Below are 26,082 nucleotides of genomic sequence, written 5' to 3'. Positions count from 1 at the left end.
CCCAGGAAAAGTGTCATAATATTTCCCCTATGGCTCTTACTGTAATGTATGGCGTGGTAACGCACCGCTAAGGAATTAGGAGGCTGGCTTGACTTGATTTCACAATTTATAGATCATCCCTTATTTGGTAATTAACCCTTTAAGACTCCACTGTTCTGGTCGATATAAAGCTAGGGCCAGAACCGAAAGCGGTTTAAATCCCGGCAGAATATAAGACGTCTATATCGAATCCTCCCTCGATCTCTGTAAACATGACTGCACTCGGTCAAGCTTTGTCTAATCCCAAACCCATCATGCGAAACTGCACGCATGGCAGTAGGAATGAGGTTTCGGTACTGGTCATCAACACCGGAGGAACAATCGGAATGAAGAGTCATGGTGACGGTAGGCCTAACTATTTATCCATGTTCTCGGATGAGCCTACTACGTGCGTTAGTGAGTAGGCCTAATTCATTGCAAGGAATAATAATAGTAAAAAAAAACGTTGTTTTTTTTGGTTGAAGCATCACTGATGACATGCACACAGGCACGCTGTTGAATCATTTCGCAGAAGGCGGGGATCTGGAAGTGCTTAATTGGGGAACACAAACTCGGCCAGTCAACAATGTGTCTGTGAAGGTTTAAAAAGTGTCTTTCTTTATCGATCAAGTGATCGATAAAGAAATAAAATAAAAGCTGCCAAGCTTTGATCAATCCAAACTGAGGGCTGAAGTTGGCTCATAACATGCAAGCAGATGAGAGATTATGTTGGTCCTAAACCATAAACAATATACCGTGGTGAAGTTAGTAGGATGTTGGATATTCGACAGATATTCGGCCATTCATTTCCTATGGAAAATTGCTTTTTGCTCAATAGCTTCCCAGGTATTTGACCCAGACACCCCAGACCAATGTAGACCTGTCCTACTATGTGGTACTAACAACACACACCTCAATAAAAATTAATATTTTGCACCTCCTATTTTATTTAGATATTTTAAAAATCCCATTCATTTCCTATGAAATAGCTTTTTGCTCAATAGCTTCCGAGTTATGGGACCCTATGTTTTGCATAAATGGCAATAAAAAAAAATCCTAATCCTAATGTTGCTATTATAGTTTTACCATACAGTTTAGTCCTACACCAAGTCCAAGATTTAGGAACCTGGTTTTAGTCTAAAATGTTCAGTGTTTCATGGTGCTTCAGACGTAGGCCTATTGGAAGGCCAATACTGTGATTGGAAGGAAGGATTTCTTTGATTTCGTGTGAAGTCGAGGGGATGCATCTCAGGATGAATTCATATGTGCTATGCTACCAATCCTTTTGTGATATGTGATGTTTTTTAAACAATTTGCCTGTTTCTTTGGAGCGTTCAAACCTAGTAGTAGTAGTAACAACAAATTGCGCTGAAAGGTTACTCAACAACTGTGTCATAATAACTGTTATTAAAAATAACTATAATTAATAATAAATTAAGATGTAAGACACGTCTCTATTGGCCAGTCTCGATCGGAGTGACAGCTTGGCAACATCCGAAAAGCCGCTGCCCCCCGACCGCCTCCAGAAGCAGATTGTCGGCCTGACGGACAGGGTGTTCGTTTGTGCCTCTCAATCCGCGGCGGCGGTCAACAACATCGCCCTGCTCTCCTCTGCCATGGTCTCCTTGTCGGCTGACAGGGAGTCCTACGGGATATTCAGGGCGCGCAAGCGCGCGCACGGGACGAGCTCATAAGGCGAAGCCTAGACGGCGTAGCCTACATGAAATAGAACTCCCTCTCTCGTTACTAACTGTGGATGTTGCCAAGCTGTCACTCCGATCGAGACTGGCCAATAGAGACGTGTCTTACATCTTTCGGCGTAGGTCCCGCCCACGAGATTCAGCTCAACAGCAAGCAAAGCTTTTGGATTCGCAAGCAAAACTTTAGGATTCGCAAGCAAAGCTTTTTGATTCGCAAACAAAACTTTTGGATTCGCAAACAAAACTTTTGGATTTGCAAACAAAACTTTTGGGTTTGCAAACAAAACTTTTGGATTCCCATTAATATTTTTTTTATCAAATTAATTTATCTTGCAATAAAACATTTTTTGATTGCAGTGTCGATCGTTTTGCTCTCAAATCTATTTTTTGATTGCAGTGTAGAAAGTTTTGCTCTCAAACCTATTTTTTGATTGCAGTGTGGAAAGTTTTGCTCTCAAAACTATTATTTTTGATTGCATAATAAAGACACAAATCTACCTCCATATGGGTCTGGCAGGAGTCGAGTCTGAGAACGAACGAGACGAACGAGAGAGAAGAATCAATTAGCTTTGTTCTTGTTTACGATTCGTTCATCCGAACAGATTCGGTCGCGAATGACCAATCACTACCAGAAACCCACACATTGGCCCAGATTCATGGAAAGCTTAAAGTCGTCCTGACAAGTAGCCTATGTCTGAAGGCACATATCAATTGCAAATGTCACAGCTGAAATTGACGGTTGATAATGTACTAGGCTACTCCTCAACTACTTGAAAGATCCAATTGGTTTATAGGCTATGTATTAAAAAAAAGAAATCCTCCATGAAAGTACTTCAGTACGAAAACATTTCCTCAAATGTAGTTAAAACTTCTCAGGTTTGAATAAGCTTGTCAGCCATATGGCAAGCAAGCAAGCTTGATAGACAAGCTTGCATGCCATGAGTGCAGTCATAGGCCTACATGCATTGGATTGACAAAGAAAATGTAATGATATTTACTGCCTGAGAAATCTCTGTATTTAGCATTATGATTACAAATGGTACGACATAATCAATGGAGGAGCTCTATACTTGAATGCCTATACTGAGACTAGATATACTAGTTTTAATCTCCTGCAGTTTTAGGTTTTGGTTCATACGATTTTTCCCAATCTGTGAATATGTAATGTAACACGAACGTGTAAATAAAGTAAAAAATAAATAAAAGTTATATTATATTCTTAGGCCTGTTCATCAAGTGCAATTTTCCTTGTTACCAGCAGAGTTCACTGTCAGCCAGGTTTCTGGGCTGCTTGATTGTAACAGCCACAAGTGCGTTCCTCACAAAGACTGGAAAGCGGCTTCGTTCTCAAAAGGCCAGAACAGAAAGACTGAGAATTTTTTTTCCCCAAGCCATACGGACAATGAATGCATAATTCCCCCCTCTTCATTCTCTTTTTATTCAAATTTCATCTTCTTACTTTTCAATTATTATTAAACTTGGCACAGCTGGGAGTTGCAGTCGCAATCCCCATTTCACTGCTTTTTTGCTCCACAAATTACGCATGTGACCAATAAATACTTGAATCTTGAATCTTGAATCTTAACAGATTGTCTTTGTCTCACCCCCCCCAGTCCTCGAACCGGAGGATAATGTGTTTGTGGAGGGCCTGCGAAAGCTGACCACCTTCCATGATGAGCGATATGCCGAGGAAACGTGCGTGTATGACTTCTACGGTAACAGGGACAAAACACTAGTCCTGCCGTAAGCCTTTCGTCCACCAAGACACCACTTCAATATTTCATAAATATATTGCCTGTCAAGCCCTTTGAGACTACCTGTGATTAAGGGCTATACAAATAAAATTGAATTTAACAATCCTATTGGACTATTTAGGAGTCACCCTCGAGTGACTAGTAAGTTCTACACTAACTAATTAATATTTAAAAGGTAAGTATTTGTCGACCTGATGTGTGGGCTAAGGTTGTCAAAGATGTGTTCATTTCACTATGGACACAGACTTGTGCTAAAGAATGGAAGGTTCATTTTGGACTTCTAGCAAGCCACAGCACTATGTACAGGCCAAGTCATGGTTACATACTTTTATATTCATCTCTTGGTTTATATTTAGTATCACCAGGGGTACAAAATAAAGCGACAGCCCCACCACCTCCCACCATTAATGCAACAGATACACTCTACATCCTTTCTTCCCACTCTCAACTGCTGTGTTGCCCCGACAGGAACCCAATGGAGGCATTGTAGGCGTCTCTACTATGCTTTGGCGTGACTGGCGCCTGAAATCCTTGTGCCATGAGCACGTTTTACATTCCTGCTTGCAGTTCAGAAAAGGCCTTTCTGAGATTCCTGAGGCACATTGACAAGCTAGTGTATTGGTCAGTGTGTGTGTGTGTGTGGGGGGGGGGTCATGTGACATCAGCCCTCTGTGACAATACAAATAGAGAGGGTTGCAGGTTGTGTGCTAAAGAAGAAGCTTTGAAGAAAAGGCTTTGTGTTTGTGGATGTTGAACATCTCTTGGGGTATCTCTCCATCTGAAAGCTGCCTACATATGTTGTGCATTGATTCCCAGGGACGGAATTGGTTTAGGCTAATGAATTATCCAGATACTTTATTTGTTGTTTATTGAGAGGCAGGCCACAAGGCCGGCCCACACCCCTAAAACCTTTATCCACTTCTGCCCCCCCCCCCCCCCCCCCCCCCCAAAAAAATAAATAAACGCACGCACAAGCACAGACTCATAAGTTAGTCCTCCATTCATCAGACAGCGGGACATCCTAGCGTCCGTATGCTAATGCTAATGCACTACCTTGTAACACCTTAAGGCTACACTGGCCGCCAGAGAAATAATTGGCGGTTAGCTATTGTTGCTGGTGGCACCAGAAGCTGATCCACAACATATGTTCCAGGGATGCACGTTGGACCTAGGGCTGACTGGGGTATTGTCTGTCGGTCTGTCATTGCAGGTCATTTAAAAAAATAGAGCATCCCCCCCCCCTGCTGTTTTATCTATCCCCCAGACACCCACTGCCTTTCCTATTAAAAGGAGACTCTTCTCCCAGCTGCTTTGCCTGGTAGGTGCCCTCTTTTCCCGGGACTACAGGGCGGGGTTCCCAGTAGGCCCAACCTTAAATTCCACTGAGGAGGGACTTGGATATGTTTATACATGCTGGGCTAGCATGCACTTCCTCATACTAGCAACCAATTAGAGGAGACAGGAGCGAACCTCGGCTGCCCTCGAATGAAGCTGCACCGCCCTGATGCAAACTTGCACAACAGCCAAACGGCCATCTTTTGTGGCCCGGCCTGTTATTTACACAGACGTTGCCACTAAATCGTCCCATGTGCTGTCTCCCGACAGCACATCCACTGTTCGGACTGTGCTTGTTAATGCCTTGTGACCCCCAGCAGATCAAGCAGAAGGGGATCTGCTGCACAGTCCATCGTTTCGTTGAACATGCTTGGGTTTTCATTTTCCATCCGTTCTCTTAACATTCCCCAGTTTAAGCATAACTCTTCCACCATTAGGATTAACAGACTGAACATATGATTTCCTGTGTGATCCATTACTCCTTTTTGTCAAACTTTTTCATTGTTATGCTGAATATCTGCCTTCGTTGCAACTGCTGTAATGTATTTGATAATTGCAAAATGTCTACGTCTTTTCACAGGGCGTACAAGGACAATAAACGGGTAGTGTACACCTTTCTAGAGTACAGCCCCTTACTTGATTCCTCCAACATGACGACCGAGGACTGGGCGAAAATCGGGAAGGACATCGAAGTATGTGATGCCCAATTATCAGTTTCTCTGCAGCACATTAATTATCATGCCTTTTGGGAAACGAAATGTTAGTTGAATGAATAAGGCCAGAAAGGTTGTGGATTCAAACCTACCTGTAGGCATCATAGAGCATGATGTTTCACACCCTTCTGCTCATCAATTAAATATAAGGTGAAACATATGAGAAGAAGGCATTGCTGGTGCGTGTTGGATAGATGTTTCTGCTCATTGACTAAACAAAAATGTGTTCTCCATAGATTGGTCACCTCATCCTTTTAAACCACCTTATATTTGTCTTGGTAGAAAAACTACGAGGGCTACGATGGCTTTGTGATCCTCCACGGCACGGACACCATGGCCTACACGGCCTCCGCCCTGTCCTTCATGTGTGACCACCTGGGCAAGCCCGTCATCCTCACTGGCTCCCAGGTAACGCCTGCGTTCTGACGAGGCGTGGGCTGACACCACAACAGCCCCTCGATAATGCTATAGGGCCCCAGTAAAGATGTGACAGATAAATTGCGGCTTCTGATGCAAAACCGCTCTTTTATTATTTTATGACTGTGGCACTTAAATTTCCCTTTGGGAATGAACAGTGCTATTATAGTAGTCTGTCTGTCTGTCTGTCTGGCTGTAGCATCTTATCCTAGCTATATTTGGTGCATACAGGGAATGGGTTAACCTAACAATTGTTAGTGCTAGGTGGCACTTAGTTCTATGAACATCCTTACTGTACTGGCAGTAAGGATATACTGTCGCTATCCTCATCATCATCTTTATCCGCCTATCCGGGGTTGTGTTGCGGGGGCAGCAGCTCAAGTTTTATTTATACTGTCGTTATATATATTGTTTCTCCTTCTTCTGACAAATGTACTTAAAAAAAAGCCTCTTTGGATAAAGTGTCTGCTAAATGCCCTAAATGTCAATGTAAATGTCTGTCTACTTTACTTATGCATCGGCAGGATAGTAGAGTGTGTTGAAAGAGTGAGGGTGTGACATGTAGCATAAGTCATTTAAACCCGGGTAACCAAGGCATATTTTCGCCCGCCTGGTTTGCACATCAGTGGGGTGCGTCACCGATGCGCCACTTTTCTTATGTAATTATTTGATTTGAAGACATAAACTTTCTTCCAGGTGCCAATTTATGAAATAAGGAGCGATGGCAGGGACAACCTGCAGGGGGCGCTGCTTTTGGCTGGTCTGTTTCACATTCCGGAGGTGAGCAATAAGAGGCTGCTACTGTTGGCTACTGCATGTAGATACTACATGTAGCTACTGTGTGTTTGTAAATATCCATTGACGGTTGCATTTGAACAGGAACGTTCAAAAAAAGAAACTACTTTTCCCCCCCGTTTTATTGTCAAACAGAAAATCAGTCATTGTTGTAATTGACAATAGTTTTATGTGGAGGAAAGGCAACAAAAACGTTGTTAACATTCTTGTTTGACGAGATTGTTTGGTAAACGTTGGTGTGTTTCGCAACAGCAGGTGATTATCTCAAACAGGAAGAAGACTGTCAGGGAGTACAACAAGATACTAGGAAGACAATTAAAACTAACTGATTATACTCCCTTTTTTACAGGTGAGATTACAGTTGACAGTTGATATGTTTGACACTATTGTAGCTGAATTCACTAACGAGTGAATGAAACTAAAATATATTAGCTTGAACGAACATCCTTCCCGACAGACGTTTTGTTCATGGTTGCTGTCCTCATCAGAAAGATTGTACTATTATGAATTGTACTATTAAAACCAAATTCCTCTTCAAAATACATTGTTCACCTGTACGTCTCTTCCTATCAAGGTATGCCTGTACTTCCGCAACAAACTGTACAGGGGAAACCGCGTCACCAAAGTGGACGCTGGAAGTTTCGATGCCTTCACCTCCCCTAACCTGTCCCCCCTGGCCAACTTGGACGTGGATATAACAAGTAATGAATGAATAAATGGATGGATGGATGAATGAATGGCTGGTCATGGTGCTTCCTTATCATTTGGATTTCCAGTTGTGGTTACCGTGGCGATTTAGTTAATGCTCTGTCCCCCACAGTCAACTGGGACACGGTGTGGAGAGCCAACCGCTCCAACAAGTTCGCCGTGAACACAGGGCTGAACCGCAACGTGGGCCTGCTGAGGCTGTTCCCTGGCATCACCGCGGCAACCGTAAGTCAGCCAGGGAAGAGGGGAGACGGCGGGAGATAGTTACAAGTAGGGAAGAGAGGGAGGGAGGTTGATATACAAAGAGGGAGGGAGAGGGAGCAAGTAGGAGGGAGGGAGGGAGTGGAAGGGAGCAAGTAAGTAAGCCGGAGGGAGGGAGGGAGGGAGAGAGGGTATGGGAGGAAGATAGAGGGGGAAAGGGATGGAGGTATATATACAGGGAGGGACGGGGAGTCCACAAGGGAGGGAGAGGGGGAGGATTGGAGAGAGAATGATGCATAGTGTGCACCTCGTGGCCACAGGTAGTTTCGTATGTTGTCTCAGGTGGTGTTGAGTCAGAGTCATGAAGTCGTCTCTATGGTTCTTGGTCATCAGTTGGAAATGACTCATTCAGTTTTTTAGTCATTCATTCTCTCACATGCAGAGAGATCAGAAAGGTCATAATAAAACTATTGAATCGAGATGACTCATAGCCTGTCTCTGGTTTGTTTTCATTGGCAACATTAATGACATCGAAAATCATCCAAATACTTTTCAGATTTTGTTATTAGTGCCCATTAGTGGGTGAGAATATTCGTTGTCTGTTAAACGAGATTGCACTATGAAATGTAAATTGAAAAACAAATATCATTCATTTTCAATCAGGTCTGCAGTGTTGGCGCCATTCCATTATCTCAATACGTGTGAATTAGTCAAAAATACCTTTTGCTTTTGTCTTCTTTGACATCTATATGTGTACTGCAGAGGCTTTGCTCAGTTATAGGAATACATTTCACTATGTTATGACGATGGGCTTTAAACAACAGAGGGCTATGGCATGAAGGAAGCCCTCCATCTAGCCATGCATCTGTCTTCTAAAGTAGTGGTAGTGGTATTGGTAGTAGTGGTAGTGTCCTTTCCTCTGCAACTTCCTACAGAATTTGAGAATAGCATCCATGTTTTACACAAATATTTGCTCTAGAAAGATTTTGTTTTTTTCCTTCCCTGTAATTAGTCGTCTGACCCGTGTTTGTAAACGGCCCGGGTCCCATATTACATTTTTACTTAAAATATAGGCCACCCAGCCTCCGTTTCCACTCAGTCTAATTCGCCTCACCACAGGAGCCCTTCCCCGTTGTAAAGTTTGTTGTTTATGCCTCTAAATCGCCCTGACACCTACTGCAATGGCAAATGGGTATTTAAATCAAATGTTTTTATCTGCCACACTCCTGAAGGACCAGCAGACACCAAATGTTTGTCTTACTGCGTGGCTTGTCACCTGCGCTCGATAAACTGTACGACAATCCAAGAAGATGCACGCACAATCTGGCCTGTTCGATCCCAGTCTAACACCATAATATTTCCCTCCATTTATTTTTCTAATTTATTTTTGTGTTTTCTGATTTCACTTACGCCAGTACTTCCTGACTCTGCTCGGATGTCCCCAGCAGTCCTTTGGCCCTAGGAAAGTATGAAGTTTGGTTATGGGCCATGACCAATTACCCACTAAAAACCCAGTTGGCCCGGGCATTATAATATTTAGTTTCTCATCCTGAGATGAATAGAGAGTTGCTTTACTGTCTCCGTCTGCTCTCGTTACCCCCGTCGACCATCAAAAGACCTTCTCTCTCTGTCTCTCTCTCTGTCTCTCTCTCAGTCTCTCTCTATGTCTCCTTCTTTCGGTCTGTCTGTCTGTCTGTCTGTCTGTCTGTCTGTCTGTCTGTCTGTCTGTCTGTCTGTCTGTCTGTCTGTCTGTCTGGCTGTCTCCCTCTCTCTCTCTCTCTGTCTCCCTCTCTGCCTGCCTTGGGTCACATTGCTCACTGTACCACAGCAGTTTGCTTTGGGTTCGAAGCGCTTCATTCTGTACGAGAGGCTTGGGGCAAAGTGTATTGGCGCCTATTGTATTAGCAAATGGTCTTTCCTGCTGGGCTTTTCAGTGTGTCGCACCTGTCCCACTTTATGTTCAGAGTGACGATACAAGCCTAGTTACATTCTTTCTGCTCATGTCTTTGTAAGTTTATGGTCGCCTCCCCCACCCCCTGTTCCTGGCGTTTAGCGTTTTCACCTCCAGATGCCATGGTTACCGGCGGGTAATGAAGTCTCTCGGTGCCAGTCAAGCGTTGACGGGGATGGCAGCAGCACAAGACAACAGCAGATGTGCTTTTAGGAGAGGAGCTGGGGTCACATGCAGGGACGGGGATGGGGGAGTTGAGCCATAATGCTGGTGAGGTGCGGGGAGTTGGGGTTCAGGTTTATCAAAAAGGCCAAATTTTACTTATGTGTTGAGTTGTAGGTACGCAGCAGGTCTCGAGATCGGGATGCAGTTAGGATTATGCGTCTGTGGTTCTGAGCCTTCTCTGCAGAAATTCCCTTATTCAGTGACATCTAGTGATCTCTTTAACGGGGAGCTGATGTGTCGTACAAAGGAACGTGTGTGAAAACTAATCATAAATGCACCGACAAACCCAGCAGGAAAGGCGATGCTTGCGGTGCATCTCCATCACCCCGACTTGTAGTTAGGTTTTCGGAGGGGGGCACATAACCTCTGGGGCTCTTAGGGGCTTTTGCAGGGGACAGAGTGACCGACACAAAGCCCCATGTAGCCCTGACTCCTCCTCGCCCGGCTCATGATGCAACCCGTGTGTCTGGCTGGTTCAGTGGAGTCCATGTATGGTGTGCTCTGACGCGTCTGCTCCGTGTGCGCAGGTGAGGTCGTTCCTGCAGCCGCCCATGGAGGGCGTGGTCCTGGAGACCTACGGCACCGGGAACGCCCCCGACAACCGCCCCGACCTCCTGGCCGAGATGAAGAAGGCCACCGACCGCGGCGTGATCATCATCAACACCACCCAGTGCCTGAGGGGCACCGTGTCCAAGGTCTACGCCACAGGCGAGGTAGGCGCTAGCGTGCTAGCCATCAGAGAAGGGATTCTGCTGAATGGGTCAGGAGTAAATGGTTACAAAATTGTGAATGAATAGCAACACAGAAAACTACTATTGGGAAAACAACCAACCAATGGCGTGACTGAAGTCACAATTGAAAGTGGTTCTTCAATCCTAATCTATTGGAATTTAAAGGCCCTGAACTAACTAAATCCTAACATCGTCCTGTGCAGTTTTTAAATGCAGTCCAAATGTTGTCAAAACTAAAAATGAGAGGAATCGTTTGGAGGAGAAGTCCCTAAAATGGCAGACGAGGATAATGAGCCCTTGGATGGTACCCACCTGCCTCCCTCTCCTCAGGTGCTGTATAAAGCGGGGCTGCTGCCCGGCGTGGACATGACCCCAGAGGCGGTCCTCTCCAAGCTCTCTTATGTGTTGGCCATTGAAGGTCTGGACCTGCAGACCAAAAAGAAGGTGGGTCTTGCGTTTAGATTTACATTCAGGGCATTTAGCAGATGCTTTTATCCACAGCGACTTACAATAAGTACATTTGTTAGAAGAAGGAGAAAAAATCTATCGCTGTAGGTACAGTAAGGACGTTTATAGAACCAATTGGCAAGCACTAACAATTGTTAGTCAGTTTAGCCGCATGCCGCCGATGTGGTTGTGACCACTGCTGACCCCACGTTTGCATGCATATCTTCGGGTCCTTGCATGTACCTCACACGATCCAGATGATGGCCGAGAACCTGCGAGGGGAGATGATGGCAGACCTGGCGGGAGCCAAGCTCAACCTGCGTGATAGCCGCTTCATCCAGGTCATCGCCAAGTCGCTCAGCATCAGCTGCAGGGAGGTCAGTCTGAACGGGAAGATACTTTACGTTTTACGCCCTATGTGAGATGCAGCATGTCGAAAGTTCTGTGTTTTTCAATGAAACGCAAGCCTCTGTCTCCATCAGCCAGGGACTCTGCAAACACCACATACGATCTACTTGCAGGTAACTTGCGGCATACTCTAAAATCCACAAGTGTTTAGACGCCACTGGGCATGCTCACGGACTTGGGAGTCTGGGGAACAGTGAGAATGTCATGCCTTCGATGATGATGAGTGCAGGGCAACATTTCAACAAATCATGAGGGAAAGGTCGTTTTTAAATGATTGGAACGCAGCCTAAGCAGGGACGCTGGAAGTAATTCACAGTTGGGGGGGCTGAGAAACGTTCCGATGACGGGGGGGGGGGGGGGGGGGGGGGGGGTTTGGTTTCATTCCGTCTATACGAGCAGGTGTGCGCCTTTTGTGAATCAAATCATGCTTGTGACATTTATAGTCACAAGTAAAATGACAATAGTATAATAATAGTCTGATATATTTATGTATTTATTTATTTATTTCCACGGGGGTTTTTGCATTTCACATTCAGCCTCTCGCCACCAGGGGGGGCTGCAGCCCCCCCAGCCCCCCCACTTCCAGCGTCCATGAGCCTAAGCCTTTACTTCTGGATCCAAATGTGCTCAGTGCCCAGCTGCTAGTGTCCTTAACCGTCGGCTGAAAGGTTGATAGCAAGATGACCTGTATCTGACGAAAATATTTGGGATAAACAGCCAGTGAAGAGCGTGACTAAAGTCACATTTGATGGTGGTTCTTCAATCTTAATTGAATTGAATTCAACGGTTCTGAACTTGCTCCATTCTAAAATTGTCCTGTGCAGTTTCTGAATACGGTCGATATTGAAAAGGGGAATACTAGTACCGGTACTCGTTTTCACTGTGTTGCAGAGATAAGATGAGAATAGGATTCGTTGATTGCTCTGTCAAAAGTGACGGATGAAGCTTCCCTGATTTTGGATGCCGTTCCCCAGGAGCTGGTAGCCATCCGCGACGCCCTGACCCCCCCGCTGGCCTGCGCCGCCGCCAAGATCGGAGACGTGGAGGCCCTGAAATCCATCCAGGAAATGGCAAGCAACACTGAAATAAACATGTATAATAAGTCATGTAGCATGCCAGGTAGGGCTGCAATGATAAGTCGATCAAGCAAGAAAATTCATTAAATCTTATTTTGATAGTCAATTTTCAAGTATAAGTATAAAACAATTCATTCCTAAAGCTAGAGCTCTTTACATCCCAACAGTAATCAATACCCCCCTCCATCTAACCTTCCTCTCAGTCTCCTGTTTCATCTGTACGTCCATACCCACTGATATTGGCTCATGTAAATCACAGGCCTGAGCCAATATCAATGGGTATGGAAAAAAATAAAATAAAGCAAATGCTCTGGAAAAGAACAGGGAAAATAAATAAATGGCTGGTCTGGGGTTGTCCCAGGCCGGTCTGTCTACTTACCTACCCTGCTACCTGCAAACACTCTGCCCATGCACTCATCACGCATGACCAGAGCTTTCCACAAGGCTAGGCAGAGCTATTGCTAAAGCTAGTGAGCGAGTAATGTGTTTCAGGAGGGTCACTTTGGAGGAAGGCCTTCAAAATCAACCTCCAAATTCACTAACCGTACTGGAATGTTGTTTTGGTTGGCTTGTCAGAAAAAGCAAGCACCTTTAAGCCTTCTCTTTGTAGTCTGTTAACTTGTGATGAAATTTGCTTCAACATTTTATTGTCAAAATTTTTAATCTAAAATAATTTATTGACTCTAAAAATATTCATTAGCTACAGCCCTAAGGCCAAGACATTGAACGAAGCAGCTTCACAGTTATACAGATCTACAAGATTGACGCATACAAGATTGATGGTTTGATGTAACTTTATTTAGTCTCTCTCTCTAACATTGATCGCTTGTTACTTTGAGGGACCTGGAGGCTAAGATCGACCGGGTTTTCATTGATTCAGTTTTTCTATCGTTCCTTAGTAAATGTATCTCGCCCTGTCAGCTGTTTTAACTAGATCATAATCCGGTCTTCATCATTTAACCAAAACACTAACGGCAGTCGTGGTGTGTGGACTAGGGGAGTAACCTGAGTGTGGGCGACTACGACGGACGCACACCGCTGCACATCGCTGCGAGTGAGGGCCACCTGAAGGTTGTCCAGTACCTCCTGGACCAGGGGTCCACCATCCACAGCCGGGATCGCTACGGCGAAACACCCCTGTCTAACGCAGTGCGCTTTAGGTAAGCCCCGCAATAACGTTTGTGAAGGACTCTGCTTAACTGGCTTTTAACAACCGCCTCTTTTATGTTCTTCGTCATTAACTCCAAGGAGGACGGGCTTCGGAGGAGTTCCTCTTTGAATGTCATCTTGCATGCCCTGATCTATTGTATTATGACACCTGTGTGTGTGTGTGTGTGTGTGTGTGTGTGTGTGTGTGTGTGTGTGTGTGTGTGTGTGTGTGTGTGTGTGTGTGTGTGTGTGTGTGTGTGTGTGTGTGTGTGTTGTTTGACTGTGGGGGCGGAGGACACCTGTCTCCACTTGCCTGGCAATTAATCAAACCTGCGTACCTTTTCCTTTTGTCACCACCACTCAATTCAAAAAGAGCATATGATGGTAGAAGCTGTATTGTCCCCTGTGTTGCACCTCAACAACACGGACACCTCCCAACAAGTGCATCTTTGTTCTGTCGCAACCCCCTAATAATACTCATTGGTGGCCAATTGTTACTGATGCACAACTCCTACGTTCCCCCTCCACCCCTCTTTGGTCTACTGCAGACGCAAAGACATTGTGATGGTCCTGCGGAAGGGCGGAGCCCACCTGTCCCGAGAGCAGCTGGCCGTCTCGGGCACAGAGCTGTGCAGGTGAGACGCGCTCAGAGATGGTATGGGGGACAAGCGTTGAAACAACCACCCCCACATTCGTTATCACAGGTACGACCAGTCTCCCTAGTCTGACGCCGAGCCGCAGCAGGAATGCTCCCAGGCAGCATAATTGCGGCTCTCCTCATCTCCAGCATCTCTCTCTCTCCCTTGCCCCCATGCACGTAGAGCCTGGCTCCTCCGTATGGCCCCCTCGCTCGGGTCGCTGGACCTGTCGGCTCCGTCACGGCCCCGTTGCTATCGTGCTACGTTACAACATGTCCTGTAAAACGTGTTGGTTTAAGATCTGATACGGGGCCCGCGACGTGCCCAACGATTGATTACCACGTCGCCAATCATGAAGTGCTTGCACTACTTCCATTTCACTGTCGTTTACAAAATATAACAAATGCATTCCCTTCTCTGATGCTTACTTGCTGGTTGATATGACTGCAGCGGTTTAAATATTCAGGTTGTTTAGTGGAGCGGTGGCTGTACGTCGAGGGCTACTTTGACCTCTGATACCTTGTGTGTTTTTAGCCTAGCAGCTAACGGAGACCTGGATGGTCTGCAGATCTGGAACCTAGCCGGGGCCGATCTGAACACCCCCGGGTACGACGGACAGACGGCCCTTTCAGTGGTTAGTACAGGAGTCCTTTTACGTTTCCTTCTCCTCCCTTACTCCTAAAAACAACCCTCTTACGCACTTATTGTATGTTGTACGTCCTGGCACTTCAAAACAGTACGTAGCATCATGTAGCGTCTATACTACTTATCTTTGTTGTATATATCGGGAATGGGTAAAACTAACAACTGTTAGTGCTTGGCCCTTGGTTCTATGAACATCCTTACTTTACAGCCAGTGAAATATTGTTTCTCTTTCTTCTGACAAATTTACTTGTAAGTAAGTCGCTTTGGATAAAAATGTGGAGGAGAACCATCTTGTGTTTCAACATGACAATAACGTGTTCGTCCTTCCAGGCAACGGGGGCTGGCAAGTTGGAGGCCGTCGCGCTTATTAATCGCCTCCTGAGTGCCAGGGATCAGGTGGGCCCTGATTCCAGGATTAGCCACTCTCTCGCCACTGCCCCCCCCCCCCCACACACACACACACACACACACACACACACACACACACACACACACACACACACACACACACACACACACACACACACGCACACTCCTGAGACACAAGGCAAGCCAGTATACCCACTGAACTTTAGTGTGTTTCTCTGGTCTCTCTGGCATCAACTCTTGTCTGTCTTGTCTTGTCTCCAATTCCAGGACAAGTAGGATGATGGTAATGATGGTGACGGGGGTGAGGTAAATTATATTCACTTTCCATGTGTATAACCCATGTGATTGTCCTGTATCTGGATTCTGACCTCCCTTGCACGTTCATGCTCTTTGGAAAATTTGACTCCCTTAAGGATTTGTGTTATTGTTCCTTTTTCCCCTCCTTCTGTGTGAGAATTGTTCAGCTCTCGTTAGTCTCATTTGTGGTTATATCCCTACATGTGTATGGAGGGCAAAGGTTCTACACTTTTGCATTGATGAATTTGAGGTCTTGGTTGACCATTTTTTTGTAAAAAAAAAAAAAAAAAAAGTTCATTGTTAAAAGTTAAGAAGCATGATTGTTATTTATCATTGGGACCATGTTGTTAATCCTACCCCACCATACCTACTCCTGCGGGGGGCTGGATCTCCAGGAAATGCCTGCACACCTCAAACCTGTGCAACCTGCTGTCCCTGAAAGCTGCCTATCTCTGTGTGCACGTGTACATGCAGTCAGAACAAAGCAGCCATAGTCCTCCGAACAGGCAGCCTCTGCTCCCCACCGTCCCCGACCCCCCTGTACCCCATTCTAAACCCATCTCCTCTCGCCCTCCTCCCTCAGAGGGGGATCAAGCCCAGCGCCCCCCCGGAGGGATGCTAGACCCGGGAGGGCTCCTACGCCAGCCAGGCTCACTCACTGCCCTCCCCTGAGCGCCGCCATCACCTCCACTCCAAAGATCCAGCGAGTCCTGCCGCTTCAGCGCTTCCTCGTTTCCTTTGTCACGCGCATCTCCGTACGCCACCAAACACGACCCCCTGTGGACCTTTATTTCTGGCTGCACTTTAACCCGATGTTATGTGTGTGTGTTGTTTTTTTATGATCATCTATTGTATGTTCTTGTAAATTTTGTTTTACCACGTGTCTGTACAAGGCAATCAGGGAATCTGCTGTCAATGGCTCAAAAAGATGAGAACTTGATGAAGAAATTGACGCGCTTTGTCTGGGAATCTGTATCCCACCTGCTGTTTAAGACATCCGCTGTCCAAAGACCGTCCCATATGGGGGGTTATGAATTAATGTCTGTCGTTAGTTTGTGTTAACTTACTAGCATTGAATACGAGATTGAATCGTTGAATATTGTGAAATGGAAAGACAGCATATACATGCAAACGTCCACTTCGTCTATCTGGTATTTGCTGATTCGAAAACGTGTGTGTGTGTGTGTGTGTGTGTGTGTGTGTGTGTGTGTGTGTGTGTGTGTGTGTGTGTGTGTGTGTGTGTGTGTGTGTGTGTGTGTGTGTGTGTGTGTGTGTGTGTGTGTGTGTGTGTGTGTGTGTGTGTGTGTGTGTGTGTGTGTGTGCTTTATTAAATGGCTACACTTGCACTTGAGATTCTTGAACGTTTGTTTCCGGCCTTCGGTATGCTTCTGCTGAACTAATTGCGCGCTGTGCTAGACTTCTGGACTTTAAACTGAAGAGGAGTTGTTATAATTGCAGCGCTTCATTAGCACTTTTGATCATTGTTAGTACTCAAAGCCAATGTTAAAGTAGTTATTAAAACTGTTGCAACCGGGGCCGGGTTGAGGGGCCGACGGTCGCCCCTTTTCCTGGCTTCCCTGGAGTTTGTTCTCCCTGTCTTCCCTGTATCCTCCCGTTTCCTTATCGTCTCTGCTGTCGCGCGTTGGGTCGGACTGTGGGAGTCTTGTCTTGACTCAGGTCCAGTGGCTCTTCTCTGGGTGTTATGTTTCTTCTGTTTGGTCCCAGTCCCTCTTTCAGACTCCTCCAGTCCCCTTTCGTTCCTTCCTTCGTCCTCGTATCCTTGGACTCCTCTCCAGGTTTCGTTCTTCATGGGGTCATCTGCTCTTTCTTGTGTTTTCCACTCTTGGTTTTCCGTCTTTGTAGTAGATTTCTTGGCTCCTCTGGTGTTCTTCTCTTTCTGTATCACAGTTCCCCTTTTGGTGGTGGGGTGTTTCATCTCCTCTCCTGGATGGTTCTCCATAGTAGTCATCCGCATATTTCCCTCCGGTCTCTCTGTGCCTCTCAGCGGGCCGGTCCATGCTCTCTGGCCTCCTGTCCTATACCTTCTGCTCGAGATCAGCGGGGAGCAGGCTTCTTCTTCACTCTGCTTCTTTCTTTCTGATCCTCCCAATCCAGGGCCTTTCTTGTCCCCTTTGAGGATTCTTTCTTGTCATCACCATAGCAAGTATTGATTAGACAGCGATTTATTAGAAACCTAATAAACCGTTGGAACACGCAAGTATATATACATATTCGATATATATAATATTCGAATATTAATATTAATAAACAAACAAACTTTGAATATGATTTTTGGACAAAAGTCAAAGCCCTAGTGTCCATATCAATTGCCACATTGTAGGCATTGAGCAGGGTGAAGGTGTACCTTTCTCTTTTCTTCCTTCTTTCGAGTTAGTCCTTTTTCTGCTTCTTCCTTGCGTTCACACGTTTGATCGCAGCCCTTTTGCTCTCTTGTAGGGTGTAGTTCCAGGCGTCTGTGGTTAGGTTGGTGTCGACCTTCACCCCCGCAGCCCATACTCCCCTCTACTTCCCATTCTCTTCTATACTTCTAGCCCAGACTCTTTGTTCTCTAGAGGACAGCGGTTTGCTTTCTTGGGCGTTTTCTGCCAAGTGCATGGCTAGCTTAGCTCTCAGTGGGCCGGGGTGTCTGGTTTGGGTCTCGCCTTCCCTAGACCCACAGGTCGAGTGTGTCCATTACGTCCAGAAGCACACGTACTCTGGCAAGTGCCCCTGACTGCAGCCCGCAGATCGAGGAGGAGCTAAATGTGGGCGGGTCTAAACGTTTAACCCATGGTTTTACCCTCTCGGGCGCCATCTGGTGGCGGAGATCCGGCAGCACATTCTCAATCATCAATACAGCACAGCACAGCACAATGACTTACCGGTAATATGGAAAAAGGTTCATCTATTTGTCATTTCAAATGTCTTTTTTAGTATAGACACATATTATTTCGTACACTCAATTATATTAGCTAAGTCAAATAAACCAAAGAGAGAAGACTTTGCATCATTGATTTTTATTTTCACCCCAGGCAAAGAATTTTGATCTGTAAAGAAGAAAAAAGTAGTATCAAGGTATTTTTCTGGCCCATAGCAAGCAACCCTGTTCCCGGTTTCCAGGTCCGTCAATTTCCCAGCGTCTAGAAAGGAAACAGATTGCGGTTCTTATAGGCACAATAACAATGCAAGATGTGAAACAGATAATTGAAATAAGTGGATGGATTACGCTTTAGTCTAGCAATAGTTGACTACAAGACTAATTAATCACATGACCTCTCACCTGTAGCCCTCCTTGCACTCGTCGCCGTTTTCTGTCCTGCAATCGGTCTTCCTCAGACCTTAGTGATTTTATGACAACATACAGTAACTATGAAAACATTCACGTTGGTCTGTTGGCAGTGCGTAAAACTGTTTTTTTTGTCATTTGATTCAAAAGTGTGATATTCAGGGCTCTTACGGCATGGGGAAATTCTGCAGGAGAGCGAGACACCACCTCCTAATTTGCAGCATGTTTTCCTTTGAAGAAGGAAATGCAGGAAGATGTTAATATGTTGTAAAAAGAAATAACACCTTGGACACTAAGCATAATGTGTCACGATTTACACATACCTCTCTGAAATCACAATTGGCCCCCATTACAATGTACAGAGTGTACTGAAACTCAAGAGGTACTGGTTAATATAATGTCAGGCGTGTTCCCAAGGATAATTTTTTTTCAATACAAATTAATGTGGTTTTAATGTAGCAAGCAAACATTTTTACAGACAACAGCAATGCTATAACATCCTGATTAGGTCTTACCATCAAAACAAACACGCCACAGTTGTTGGAGCAACCTTGCTTTGTTAGCCCTGAGGTGTGAACAATGTATTTTAATAAAAGTATGGCAAGAAAATAGTAAAAAGTTAGCAAATGCTATTATGTAATGTCTTACCTGGACATCATTCACACCAAGCTCTCTCCAGGGGCCAGAAGAGAGGCTGTGAGCAACGTGTCTGTCAAATAATAAGCAAAGTAAATAAAAGTAACTCAACTTCAATTAACTTTTGTTTGAAAAGTATGCATAAACGCTTGGAACAAAGCCTGAACTGAATAAGGAAGAGGTTGGAACTTCAAATAAAAAAGTTTTCATAACGGGCTTAAAAAGAACTGCCTGTCTCAAAAAAGATAAATAGTTCTGTTTCCATCTGTTTAACGAATCAAAATACTGTAGTTGGAATATGGAATGGAATATTTTAGATCAAATAAAAACAGAACCATCGATTAAAACAAACAAAAGGACAAGTGGTTCAAAACAGAACTACCACTGTCCAGAAAGGATTATGCGAGGTGCCCTAAAAACGTGAATAGACTGGTTCTACTCTCATCTCTCCAACCGCTGCCCCAGAGGGAATCTAGGAAGAAAATCTCCCTAGCCTGTGGCCTCAGTATCTGTTAAATATTCAAATTCAAATATAACCAGTTGCAGTGAGTTGTGTAATGTTCCTGGAATCCCAACAGAGCTGACATGCATTTAATTATTATCGAAAAACATTAAAATCAGCAATGAGGGACTTGTTGTGTAAAGAAAAGAAAGGAAGAAAATATAAAAGGTATTTACACAGTGTCCAATGTCCAGGTACGGACACTGGGAGAATAATCCACTGTAGACTGGCTGCATTATCCTGTAAAAAGACAACAATAGCTGAATATTAAATGCTCAAACTTCACTCAATAATGCAAAACTTTTAAACAAATTACCGGAAGGTGATCCATGGCGTTCCTCGATGATGGTGGGAACCAAGTGGAAAGGACATAGCTGTCTGCAGCAAACAGGTTCTCTACTCTCTATAACAGAGAAAGTTTGCTAAATCTCTTACTGTCAAAATATATTGACTATTGAACTAAACTATCCAATAATTTTGAATTAAATATTTCACAGGAGCTACACTACCTTCTCAATCATTTTGAGACAAGAGTTCAGGATCTAGTAGAACACATAAACACAAATTATTGGACGATTTTGAAAAATATTACATAAACCATATCAGCACAGCACATTCTCTATGCCTACCGTTCCCTCCATGTCCCGCTGCAAACCCAGAGTCCAAAAGTCAAAGTGGGTCAGGATGATGTTATTCACCATTGCAAGGTGCTTAGTGTGACTTTTGGTCTCATCCAAGACATGAGACAGCTACTGGAAGAAAAGTCTTTATACATGTATGATTATATGAGTGACATTCAAATATAACCACAGTGGCACAATGGTTAACTTTACCAGTTGTTCCTGGCTGTCTTTGAGTTTCTGTCCCCAGCATGCTCTGTGGGCTGAAAACTTGTGGAGACTAGGGAAGTCTCCATGAGGTCTCTGCTCACTGTCATCATTTACTAGTGTAGAAAGCAACCGAAAAATGAAATTAAGTGTGAAATTTCTCATTTGAATGAGGTGCAAAATAGAGCCATGACTCACACTCTTGAGACTCCTCTTGTTCTTTCCCTGATGACCCAGTTGACATCACGGTTGATTGGGAGTGAGCTATAGGAAAAACATGCAACGGACTTCATTGTCTAAAGTAGATGAAGACGACAAATGTGCATAAATATTAAATCCCATACCTAAGACTACCATTCCATGGCTATCACACTGCATTTCAACTTCTGACTCATACTCTTGAGAGTCTTCTTGTTCGTTCCCATATGACCCAATTGACATCGCAGCTGATGGGGAGTGAGCTATAGGAAAAATAGCAACAATCTTTATTGTCTGAAGTAGATGAAGACGACAAATGTGCATAATTATTCAATCCCATACCTAAGACAAACCTTCCATAGCTGGCAAACTGCAATGAAACATCTGGAGGAACAATCTTGCTGTACTGATTTTTGATTTTTTGGTTCCTTGCCATGTTGTAATGGTGGGGAATGTTTCTTTGTAGAAAAATGTGTGTTGATGGGGTTGTCTGATTTAAAAAGTAGTTGTTTTTTCTCATCCCTGAAAACAGCTGCTCCGCACACTGGCTGTTAATAAGACCAGCAAGTTCAGGCACAAGCTCCAGCTTTCTTAGAACCTCACACTGGTCTTTGCTGTTCCCCTGGTGGAACACATCGTTCAAAGCAAAATGCTGTGAGGATCCAGTGAGAGGGCAAGTTGACATGGACCTTTCCCTCTGAGGCCTGCTTCACGTTCTCTGGGGTGGGATCCAGTAACCTTCCCTGAAAAGGGGCAAATATTCCTGGCTGCCTGCGGTTGGCATGCAGTGCCAGACCCCAGGCATAATCATACACAGCCACATTGGGGAGGTGTTTCCAGGACAGCAAGAGATCCACAAAGTCACGTGGACTCTCTGCTCTAAGGTTGAATTTGACTGAAAACACAACCCCACATGGGCAAGTGATAACTGCCCAGCCACCTGTGAAACAGAAAAAAACAGTAATAACTGACATTAGGAGCATGTATAGCTAACCTACTACATAATGATCATTTCTTTAACACAACAATGTATAACAAAGTGAAATTATCTTCAACATTCCATATCATTTCACTTACCAGAAGCACCCCACACTTTCTCAAACACCTTGTTGTAGGTGACTCCATTAGACATTTTGTCTAATTCACATTCACCTTCAAGTTCACAAGCTCATCTGTGAGCCGCTCCTCATTCATTTTTTCGTCATCATTAAAGTTATCATCTCCATCTGCTTTGGGGCTTTGCAATTTTTCAAATTCTGTGTTCAACACAGAATTTGACCTCCGGGTGTGTGGGCCAATCCAGGGGGCCCAGTGATGATAGCTCGGGGGCACAACAAAAGGGTTCTTCCGTCCATCTTTGTGAACAAATGTGATGAGTATTAACTATTATTATCACAACATTAAACACATTTTATTATACTTTACTCTCTCTCCAACTGTTCTTTAGCTGTTCTGTCTTTTGACAAGACTTACATGGAATTAATCCCCGACTGAGCATTTCTGTGGCCACAGTCTTCCAGAAATGGTCCATGTCAACATTACCATCATAGCCTTCAGGTGGGCTTGGGATGTCACTCACTGTTAAAACAATAGTTTGTTATTTATAGCTCAATCACTAAAAAAACACTCTGAACACGGCATTTGATGCAGCGTTATTCAAGGGCATGGGTAATATGATCTTACACAATTCAGAGACAGATGAGGTGCTATACAAACAATGAAGCTAAAATATGTGAAATAATAGCATAACTCACCTGGCATATTGAAAACGCCTTTTCTGTGGAGGTCCATAACAACAACTGCTGGGTTGTTTCCACATGACACACAACTGTACGTGTACTCATGGTCGGTTAGGGCCTCAAAGTGGAGGTATGCCTGCAGAATTCTTTCCTTGTTTGGAAAGGACACCTTTTCCGTTGTCTCTATAATTTCTATCACTTTACTGATAGCTGTATGGGTCTGGAAAATTATGAATAACAGGAGTGTTCCAATGTTATAACATTTCAAAATAAAACTAATGTATTTTGTAAGAGTTGCATCTTCAATCGTCATTTATTTTACAGAAATTATCTGTAATGAATATATTTTAATAAAAGAGGAACAGGCAAGGATATCTTATTATTAGTGCGCTTGCGGTAGCAAAGCATATCTAAGTCCTGACCCGTTGACATTATTATTCTCCCCACATTTTTTCGTGTGTGTGTCTGTCTGTGTATGTATGGGTGTGTATTGTGTATGTAGAGAGAGAGAGAGACAAAGACAGACAGACAGACAAACAGACAGACAGACAGACAGACAGACAGACAGACAGACAGACAGACAGACAGACAGACAGACAGACAGACAGACAGACAGACAGACAGACAGAGGGAGAGAGACAGACAGGCAGAGGGAGAGAGACAGACAGGCAAAGAGAGAGAGAGAGTACCTGTAGTGCATTCCTGACCATCAGGCACAAGTGCAGAGACAGGATGATGTGGTCATCAAAGTTGTGGATACCCTCCTCCCACTCCTGGTATCTGTAAATCATGCCGCAGTTCAGGCATGATTTCCTGTATGTTGATAATCCTAAAAACACTGTCATACAACCAAAGATCATGATTATTGCTTGTATGTCATTTGAGATTAGTAGATTTTTTTTTTTCTGTTTCTCACGTACATATAAATTATGTCACCCATTAACTGATAAGAACACAATAGAAAGACCTGTGATGGTACCAACCTTCAACTACACCTGTGCTTGTCAGGATCTTGCCTTTCGCTGTTATCAGATGTTCACAGAGTGTGTATTCACATTCTACACACTTTTTTTCTCTTGGGATAAGGTGCTTAGGAAAGCTGTCGTCTCTTCTCCCCTCTCTCGACTGCTCTATGAGAGCCTGGGGTATATTTGCCGGGATCTTTTTGTTGTTGAGGAGGTATTTAAGCATCCTTGCAATTTCTCTGTCATCTGGTGGATAACTGTCCTCTTTAGAGTCGCTGTCGTATTGGACTGTGCTGATCTCTGTAAGATTAAGTGTCTCTTCCTCTGTGCTCTTCACCTTCCTAAAAGCTCCCTCTTTGTTACAAACAGACGCCATTTAGCAACAGCTTTATGGATACAGGATTGTCTCGCTTTAGAGCAGGGACAATGCCAGGTGTTTTGCTTTGCATCATATGCCACAATAACTCTTCCCAACCTGCTGTAGTATGTAACCTTTTTTTCATAAACGGATACATGAAATTTAGATGGTGGACCACCTACAGTCAGGTGCACAGACAGAGGCACACCCTCAGCATCAGCATTTTTTTGGCAATGCAAGAGGCCGGCCTTACGCTCCTCACCAAACCACTTGTTTTCCACCATTCTTTCCAAGGCCTCACCTGTGTCACGGTTTGACCGTCAGTGCGTGGGCAATACAATAATGATTGGATGTGGTGGCACTCGAAAGGCAACATCCCGCTCCTTTGAGCAAAGTCAGCATTCAAACGACACTGGTCGACCTCACAGATGATCTTCTGTGCTGGCCCCCAAATATTCTTGATGACATGTATGGGTGTTGCAGGACCACAAAAAGATTTTTCCACTGCAAACACACCATGTGTACCATCGATACACTGACAGGCCAAAAATCTGTCCTTCGTTATCGTCTCAAGGAGGTTGGTGTGTTTTCTCCTGCAGTGCGTTTTGAAGCTCCTTTTGTTTAACATCAACTTGCAGTAAGGACAACATAATTTATTTTTGCTCACTTGCTTTAGTGGCCGTGGAACTTTCTCCAGGAGCCAATGTGTGCTGATTGGGGGCCACAGGGAGCTGAGGGAGCTGAGCGGGGGCCACAGGGAGATGAGTGGGGGCCACAGGGAGATGAGCGGGGGCCACAGGGAGCTGAGCGGGGGCCACAGGGAGCTGAGGGAGCTGAGTGGGGGCCACAGGGAGCAGAGTGGGGGCCACAGGGAGATGAGTGGGGGCCACAGGGAGCTGAGCGGGGGCCACAGGGAGCTGAGCGGGGGCCACAGGGAGCTGAGCGGGGGCCACAGGGAGCTGAGCGGGGGCCACAGGGAGCTGAGGGAGCTGAGTGGGGGCCACAGGGAGCAGAGTGGGGGCCACAGGGAGATGAGAGGGGGCCACAGGGAGCTGAGCGGGGGCCACAGGGAGCTGAGCGGGGGCCACAGGGAGCTGAGCGGGGGCCACAAAGTGATGTGTAGGGGCTGCAGCTTGCACCTCCTCCTAGTGTATTTGTAGGTGCCTTACCAATTGCATTCAATTTAGAAGAGTTGCTGCACAATAGCAACAATGGAAATGTGTTGCCGTCCGACAACTTAATCCACACTTTATTATTGTGAACTCTGTAAGGGAGGAATTAAGGCAGTAAGATTCATACTGGTGAAAAAATACAAATTAATCCATTTGTGTAATAATATAGATAAGCACCTTTGTGTTTCACTGACGAATGGCCTTTTACATGCAACCTTATATTTTGCACCCGAGAATTTACAGAAGGGACAGTGGAACAGCTCACTGTTGGTGATGTAATTAATTTTTGGTGTATCACCATCCAAAAGTATACTAATGTGTCTCTATATATCAGAGGGGAAAAGAATAAACATTAAAAGGCACAGCATCACTTAAACACCTGCTAAAACATAACTTTTACCATCTGAAATTGACGCTGAAATCTTTATCTTTTTTACCACATTGACGTCATCAGGGATGGCCACAGGAAGAGGAAGTAAATCAGCCTGAGCATGAGAGGCCTCCAGCCCAGGATGTGGGGCTCCATGTAGCGGGGGGTTCCGCAGTGGTACACCTGTCACGCACATACATACACACACACACACACACACGCACATGTACGAAGGCAACACAAGGTCAATCAAAGTAGCTGTGGGTAACAAATGGACACAAAGAATGAATAAATGAATGTATTTCATTACATTTATTTTGATCATTGTCAACGCAGAATTCCAATATCAAAATGGAATGCAATATGCAAAGAGTAAGGCCATGCATTAAATGTTGATATTCAAATCCTGTTATTATGCCTTATCATACTCTAATTCAAGTGAATGATTTATT

General features: G+C 44.7%; 3 protein-coding genes across 4 annotated transcripts; 1 reads left to right on the top strand and 2 right to left on the bottom strand.

Annotated features, from left to right (window-relative positions):
- Nucleotides 1–156: 156 nt before the first annotated feature.
- On the top strand, nucleotides 157–21,677 carry LOC130382336 (60 kDa lysophospholipase-like). 2 transcript variants are annotated; one of them, XM_056590013.1, is made up of 17 exons: nucleotides 157–384; nucleotides 3,332–3,413; nucleotides 5,388–5,499; nucleotides 5,803–5,928; nucleotides 6,634–6,717; nucleotides 7,307–7,433; nucleotides 7,553–7,665; nucleotides 10,345–10,530; nucleotides 10,879–10,992; nucleotides 11,253–11,372; nucleotides 12,378–12,473; nucleotides 13,476–13,639; nucleotides 14,177–14,263; nucleotides 14,801–14,900; nucleotides 15,242–15,307; nucleotides 15,548–15,586; nucleotides 16,161–21,677. In XM_056590013.1, exons 1-16 carry the CDS (start codon nucleotides 252–254, stop codon nucleotides 15,554–15,556), a joined length of 1,719 nt encoding a protein of 572 aa, XP_056445988.1. In that variant the 5' UTR covers nucleotides 157–251; the 3' UTR covers nucleotides 15,557–15,586; nucleotides 16,161–21,677. The 2 variants fall into 2 exon arrangements, with proteins under 2 accessions (XP_056445988.1, XP_056445987.1); XM_056590012.1 differs by having other exon boundaries at nucleotides 158–384; nucleotides 3,332–3,461; nucleotides 16,161–21,675.
- Nucleotides 19,867–22,168, bottom strand: LOC130382121 (uncharacterized). Its single transcript, XM_056589731.1, has 11 exons — nucleotides 22,104–22,168; nucleotides 21,716–21,966; nucleotides 21,369–21,648; nucleotides 21,173–21,289; nucleotides 21,027–21,092; nucleotides 20,835–20,944; nucleotides 20,631–20,750; nucleotides 20,511–20,543; nucleotides 20,318–20,404; nucleotides 20,178–20,241; nucleotides 19,867–19,883 (listed from the first exon to the last, which is right to left on the bottom strand). The coding sequence occupies exons 1-11, from the start codon at nucleotides 22,156–22,158 to the stop codon at nucleotides 19,867–19,869; spliced, it is 1,200 nt and encodes a 399-aa protein (XP_056445706.1). The 5' UTR covers nucleotides 22,159–22,168.
- LOC130382337 (uncharacterized) lies at nucleotides 22,164–24,195 on the bottom strand. Its single transcript, XM_056590014.1, has 5 exons — nucleotides 23,749–24,195; nucleotides 23,455–23,603; nucleotides 22,781–22,985; nucleotides 22,500–22,604; nucleotides 22,164–22,381 (listed from the first exon to the last, which is right to left on the bottom strand). Exons 1-5 carry the CDS (start codon nucleotides 24,104–24,106, stop codon nucleotides 22,164–22,166), a joined length of 1,035 nt encoding a protein of 344 aa, XP_056445989.1. The 5' UTR covers nucleotides 24,107–24,195.
- Nucleotides 24,196–26,082: the final 1,887 nt, after the last annotated feature.

This window comes from Gadus chalcogrammus, chromosome 5 (assembly GCF_026213295.1).
Source record: "Gadus chalcogrammus isolate NIFS_2021 chromosome 5, NIFS_Gcha_1.0, whole genome shotgun sequence".
In the NCBI taxonomy this organism is placed as follows: Eukaryota; Metazoa; Chordata; class Actinopteri; order Gadiformes; family Gadidae; genus Gadus; species Gadus chalcogrammus.
This window is presented reverse-complemented; position numbering and strand designations above follow the sequence as displayed.

Coding starts and splice junctions, on each gene's coding strand:
- LOC130382336 (XM_056590012.1), top strand. CDS start 252: ATGACTGCACTCGGTCAAGCTTTGTCTAATCCCAAACCCATCATGCGA. Junction 6,718..7,306: donor GTCTGTTTCACATTCCGGAG/GTGAGCAATAAG, acceptor CTTCCTATCAAG/GTATGCCTGTACTTCCGCAA. Junction 12,474..13,475: donor TGAAATCCATCCAGGAAATG/GCAAGCAACACT, acceptor TGTGTGGACTAG/GGGAGTAACCTGAGTGTGGG.
- LOC130382337 (XM_056590014.1), bottom strand. CDS start 24,106: ATGGCGTCTGTTTGTAACAAAGAGGGAGCTTTTAGGAAGGTGAAGAGC. Junction 23,604..23,748: donor AAGCACAGGTGTAGTTGAAG/GTTGGTACCATC, acceptor GTTGTATGACAG/TGTTTTTAGGATTATCAACA. Junction 22,605..22,780: donor AGGCGTTTTCAATATGCCAG/GTGAGTTATGCT, acceptor TTGTTTTAACAG/TGAGTGACATCCCAAGCCCA.
- LOC130382121 (XM_056589731.1), bottom strand. CDS start 22,158: ATGTCTAATGGAGTCACCTACAACAAGGTGTTTGAGAAAGTGTGGGGT. Junction 21,967..22,103: donor GAAAGTGTGGGGTGCTTCTG/GTAAGTGAAATG, acceptor TCTGTTTCACAG/GTGGCTGGGCAGTTATCACT. Junction 20,544..20,630: donor AGCGGGACATGGAGGGAACG/GTAGGCATAGAG, acceptor GTGTTCTACTAG/ATCCTGAACTCTTGTCTCAA.